The 6,000-nt window shown below is 44.5% G+C and overlaps 1 protein-coding gene across 1 annotated transcript in view; it reads right to left on the bottom strand.

Annotated features, from left to right (window-relative positions):
- Window positions 1-854: 854 nt before the first annotated feature.
- nkd1 (NKD inhibitor of WNT signaling pathway 1) overlaps window positions 855-6,000 on the bottom strand; it is a 38,802-nt gene continuing 33,656 nt past the window's right edge. The window contains exons 7-10 of the mRNA XM_058382294.1: window positions 4,948-5,104; window positions 4,398-4,479; window positions 3,763-3,890; window positions 855-3,588 (exon numbers count right to left, since the gene is read on the bottom strand). Of these exons, the coding sequence (XP_058238277.1) occupies window positions 3,044-3,588; window positions 3,763-3,890; window positions 4,398-4,479; window positions 4,948-5,104 (912 nt within the window). The 3' untranslated portion in view covers window positions 855-3,043. The remainder of the gene's footprint in view (window positions 3,589-3,762; window positions 3,891-4,397; window positions 4,480-4,947; window positions 5,105-6,000) is intronic.

Genomic DNA, 6,000 nt, shown 5'->3' with positions numbered 1-6,000 from the left:
TGACCTCAGAAATGACACTGACCTAATAGTTCCTCATGGGCCCTTGATTGCTGTTGTAGAAAGGACATTGTTTATTTACAGTTACATTATTTAGTGTCCGGTGTCACCCAGATGAGGATGAGGTTCCCTTCTGAGCCTGGTTCCTCTCAAGGTTTCTTCCTCATATCATCACAGGGAGTTTTTCCTCACCACCGTCACCTCAGACCTGCTCATTAGGGATAAAATAGTAACTTTAATCTGAACTTTATACATTTTTTCCTTCTCTGTTTCTATTCTTCTGTAAATCGCATTTGAGACAATGTCCATTGTTAAAAGTGCTATACAAATATACTGAATTGAACTGAATTAACTTAACTGGAAAAAGACATAATTTAAAACTTCCAAAATAAAAATAGGCTTTTGTTTCAGAGTCATTTTACTTGGTCGAGTGACGCAAATCATTTCACCAGAAAATGTTTAGGAAATGACGTTTGGATTATTTTTGGCCGCAGAATACAGAAATATTCCGAAAATTCTGAAAGAGTTCAGGTTATGAAACAGTCTGAGAGCCATCGTTACTGTCATCTTAATGAAAGGCATGCACAAACACACACACACACACACATTAAAAAACTGAATCTGAATTCTGAATCTCTCTCTCTCTCACACACACACACACACACACACACCTGTTACAAACTGTCTGCTAGTTTCTGAATCTCTCTTTCTCTCTCTCTCTCTCTCTCTCTCTCTCACACACACACACACACACACACCTGTTACAAACTGTCTGCTAGTTTCTGAATCTCTCTCTCTCTCTCTCTCTCTCTCTCACACACACACACACACACACCTGTTACAAACTGTCTGCTAGTTTCTGAATCTCTCTCTCTCTCTCTCTCTCTCTCTCTCTCACACACACACACACACACATAAACATCTCCAGGTCTTTTTCTCTTTTTTTCTCATTCTTTTTTCTCCCACAGTTTTCTGCATTGAAAATAAACTTTTTTGTATTTTTATTTTTAAATACTTATCTAAAATAAGTTCCAGGAATGAATCATTTGGAACTGAGTTGATACAGATATATAATACTACAGATGTTAAAAAGGAGAAGGAATCATTTGGAGAATGTGGAGTTTATGAGAATGAGGAGTGCAAACTTTTGGAAACCGGTCCCCCTTTCTCATAATGAAGAAACATCCGAAAGGTCTTGCTGGAATGAAATACAATTCTTCCTCTGAGTGTGTATTGTTTTTAAATTTTTCCCAAGAGTGTACAAACTTTCACACGTTGCATTCATTCACTGTGTCACACAGATTCAAGAGGCAACTCTTCATACACACTCTCTCTATATATATATCTTTATATCATTATATACTACACTTCACTGTGCTATAAATCTTTCATACTTAGTGGTCTTTACACAAAAAAACAATAATAATAATAATAATAATAATAATAATAATAATAATAGTGAAAAATACTGAGAGACGCTGAATTGGATTTGAATCGAGAGCTGAGAAAGATTTACAAAAAGATCACATTATTCGTAAAGCTTACGATGTCGACGGTATATTTGTGTTAAACAGGTACATACAACAAAGTCTGTAGCATATGTATGTTTAAAAAAAAATGTCATAGCTGTAGATCGATGGTGTAATAGTAAAAAAAAACAAAAAAACAATAAAAATACTATCTAAATGATCATTTTCTCAACAATTATAATAATACTAGAGGTAGCAGCAGATTAGGATTTTTCTTCTTTCACGTTCTTCATTCTCCAGGTTTATATCACTTTGTCCTCACAGTCTCTGAAGCCGAGTCGTGTATTTGGAACCCCACGGGTCCTACTCGCAGCCACTCCGAGCAGGTCTCGAACCCGGGTCTCTGGCATAGGAGGCGGGTGCACTAACAAGGAGGCTAAATACTGTAGACACTAGCATGCCTCTTTATATCAGGGGAGTGAGGTTTACCCAACCGCTGGCCTCCGTTACACACACCCCCCCTAAACCTCACTCCCATCCGGGTCACGGCACCAATATCCTACTCGCACCCGCTCTGAGCGGGTCTCGAACCTGGGTCTCTGGTATAGGAGGCAGGTGCACTAACAAGGAGGCTAAAGACAATTGGTAGTGCACCTCTTGAGATCAGGGGAGTGAGGTTTACCTGCACAGCACCTACCACTGGCCTTCATTACACTTACCCCCCTAAACCTCACTCCCTTCCGGGTCACGGCACCAATATAACCCAACGGGTGCTACTCGCACCTGCTCCAAGTGGGTCTTGAACCCGGGTATCTGGCATGGGAGGCAGGCACACTAACAAGTAGGCTAAAGACTGCAGCCACTAGTGCGCCTCTTGAGATCAGGGGAGTGAGGAGGTTTACCTACACAGCACCCACCGCTGGCCTCCGTTACATATTGCGTCAAAAGGAACCAGGTTCGATCCGTCCGTCTTTTCAATGGAGCCGCACCACAAGTGCTTTTTCAAGTGGTTATCGAGTGGCAATAACACAGGATCAGCGTCCAAAAGACACCGTAGGCAATTTAGGCGCACACACACATATACTGTACATTACATGCATACATAGTACATACATATACACACACAAACACACACACACTCATACACACACACACAGAGGAGATTATGCATCTCTCCTTTCCTTCATAGCTCACAATACTTCATTTAACAGTCGCATCCCTTTTAGGAGACTTTACATAATTTATATTCGACTCGATCTCACAAAACAAAACAAAACAAAAAATCTATGACCTCTAACCCCATGACATGACATGTCTCTATGGTGATTTACAATCGTGAGACCGTGTTCGTATTGTACATTAGAGCACGAGAAAAAGATGAAGTAATCCAAGAGGAAGAGAAAATCTATAAAGTGAGAGAGATATAGCCCTTTTCTAGCCTGGAGATCAGTCCCGTTGAACCTCTTGGCTTCTTACATACGCATGCAAAGACACACGGAGAACACGGCGCCTGCTGCGCGTCAGTCTCGGCTCGGCTTCGCTGTACAGCTTCCTTCGCTTCGTCTCAGGCTCTCCGCTTATGACTGGTAGAAATGGTGATAGTGGTAATGGTGCTCGTGATGGTGGTGGTGTTCGTGTCGCTGCACCACCTGCGCCAGGCCGCCTTCGTACAGCACCACACTTGGTAGATCCCTCACCTGCTCCTTTTCCACCACCGGACCTGAACTCACGACCGGCCCCGCCCCGCGTCCTGGAGGGCCTCGTGCCAGAGGACCCTCTCTGGGCCGCTGCTTGTGTCGTCGGTAAGGTGCAGAGCTCTGATGGGGCACGGCGTTGACGGGTGGAGCGGAAGGAGGGGCTGGGCCTCGTTTCATCACTCTGCTGCAGGAAGTTTGGGCTTTGGGTGATCGTAGGCCGTGAGCTTGGTGGGTGGAGTCCTGGGTTCGGGGGCGGAGACAGAGGCTGTCCTGCAGGGCGGGGGTCTCGGTTGAAATGGTGTGCGAGCGCCGATGGTGGTGGGGCGGGTGGCTATGTCCGTTTTCGGGCTCCTGAGAGCGGGAGCGAGTCTGATTGGATGGACGAGAGGCGTGGTCGGGTTTGGGCGGCTCGGCGGTGGGAGCAGCTGAAGGAAGAAAAAAATGATTCAAATTAGATGTGAATCAATTGTGCATTTGACTCAGCAAAGAAGAATCAGGAGAAATGATTCATTAGTGAACTGCACAAGCACTACTACAAACATCACAGATAAATGATTTTTTTTGCTTTTGCTGAACACTGCAGTATAACGCTGACTGACCGGTCCCAAAGCGAGAGGAGTAGTTCTCAATGCCGGCCAGGTCCAGATAATGATTCCTTCTCTCCAGGTTTTCATCTACGCAGTGTCTCTGGCAGCCCTGCTGTGTGTGATGGTCACTGTGATGACGCCTATAACATCAACAACATACAACATACAAGTCAGAAAAGAAGCGCTAGAAATATATGCTTCAGACTTCCAGAACTTTCACTGGTCCTTACAATATTATTCGTCTTAAATGTAAAGCTCTAATCCTAACCCTAAATATAATCCAAATTTGAACACTAATCCTAACCCTAATCCTTATCCTAACATTAACTATAATCCAAACCCTAGCCCTAACTGTAACCTTAACCCTAACCCTAATCCTAATCCTAACCAAAATCCTATCCTTAACCCTAATCGTAACCTTAACCCTAACCATAATCCTGATCCTAACCCAAATCCTTATCCTAACACCTCATCCTATACCTAGCCCTAATCCGAACCCTAACCGTAGCCACCTACTTTGTTGACTGGAAGCTGCTGACTTATGGAAAAGTTTTTGAGTGACTCAGGAAGTGTCGCACACTGATGACATCATCAGCTGGCAGTGATTAGTTAAAAAAAGACCCATGGGAACAGTGAATGTTCAGTACCTCAGCAGGGCTCTGGACTTCTTCTCCGAGCTTTTGGGCTCCTCAAAGCACTTTTCAGCCTTAAGTCTTGGGTGTGGCATGTCTGAGAGAGAGAGAGAGAGAGAGGGAGAGACAGAGAGAGAGAGAAGGAAAGAACAAGGAAGAGAGAACAAGGGAGTGGGGGGGGTGAGAGCGTTATCAAAGGAAACAGCACTGAGCTTCTCAGCATCATACACGTGCCGGCATGCTCACACACACACACACACACACACAAACAGTCAGACCTGCCAAAGAAAGAAACAATCCTTTGTTCCTTGCCTTCTACTTTGAAGATTTATAAAAGAGGGAAAAAACAATGCTTCATTTATTCTATTTTCAACTGAGGCAACCCAACACACACACACACACACACACACACTTCATTAATATAGTGGCATCTAGTGCAGTTTGAAGACTCTGTTATCAAAGACCTCTGCTCAAATGCACAGCGCATATAAATAGCTCATAAACACACACTCTCTCTTTTAATCCTCTGACTTTCATCAAGTCACAGAAGCGGAGCAGCTGCTACCTGCGTTGGCGTGAGCGCCACCATTGCCGTTCCTCCACCGCTGGCTGGCGTCGGGTGTGACGGAGAGCTTCACCCGCAGGGTTTTGCTGCTGCTGGGAGAGTGGTTCACCGAGGCGTCCACTACCTCGTAGATGGTGTGCAGCAAACTAGTGATATCCTAAAAAATAATAATAGTTTGAATAATCACATTCATACTCATTCATGAAAATAATGAGGAATGGTGTGGGGAGGGATTTGCCCTGAGGTGAAGGCGGAGTTACCACCGGGGTGTGGATTCATTTCCAATAACAGCACATCCTCTAGAAGAAGAACTGAGGGCATGAAACCTCGCCACACATACATTACATCACAGTGGAATTCTTTTTCTTCACATATCCCAGCTGAGGAAGTTGGGGTCAGAGTGCAGTGATACAGCGCTACTGGAGCAGAGAGGGTTAAGGGCCTTGCTCAGTTGCCCAACAGTGGCAGATTAGTGGTGTCGGAGCTTGAACCCCGATCCTCCGATCAACAACCCACAGCCTTAACCACTTGACCCTTAACCACCACTGCCCCTAATACCTCTACTGTTTCATTGCTCTGCTCATTTTGTTTGTTTCATTTTTATTCATTTCTAGCTACAGTTACACTTTTAAGTATTGAAGAGAAGTCTTCCCTTTCTTCTGAAATTAACAAATCTTCCCTCTGACACTGGAGACTCCTTACATATACATGTTTTTCTTAGACCTGTCCGTGGTGTACCCCTGCCTTTCGCCAAATGAGTGTTGGGATAGACTCCAGCAGATCCCTGTTACCCTAATTAGGAATAAAGTGGGTATAGAAAATGGATGGATGTTTTTCTTAGATAAACAACAGCAATCAATTTTTAGGATTTACTCATTTTCGGGGCGGTGGTAGCTCAAGTAGTTACGGCTCTGGGTCATTGATTGGAAGATCAGGGTTCAACTGCCAAGCTGCCACCATTGGGCCCTTGAGCAAGGGCCCTAACCCACCCTACTCCAGTGGCGCTGCATCATTGCAGACCCTGCACTCTGACCCCAACCTTCAAGGATAGGA

This window comes from Hemibagrus wyckioides, linkage group LG27, assembly GCF_019097595.1.
Source record: "Hemibagrus wyckioides isolate EC202008001 linkage group LG27, SWU_Hwy_1.0, whole genome shotgun sequence".
In the NCBI taxonomy this organism is placed as follows: Eukaryota; Metazoa; Chordata; class Actinopteri; order Siluriformes; family Bagridae; genus Hemibagrus; species Hemibagrus wyckioides.
This window is presented reverse-complemented; position numbering and strand designations above follow the sequence as displayed.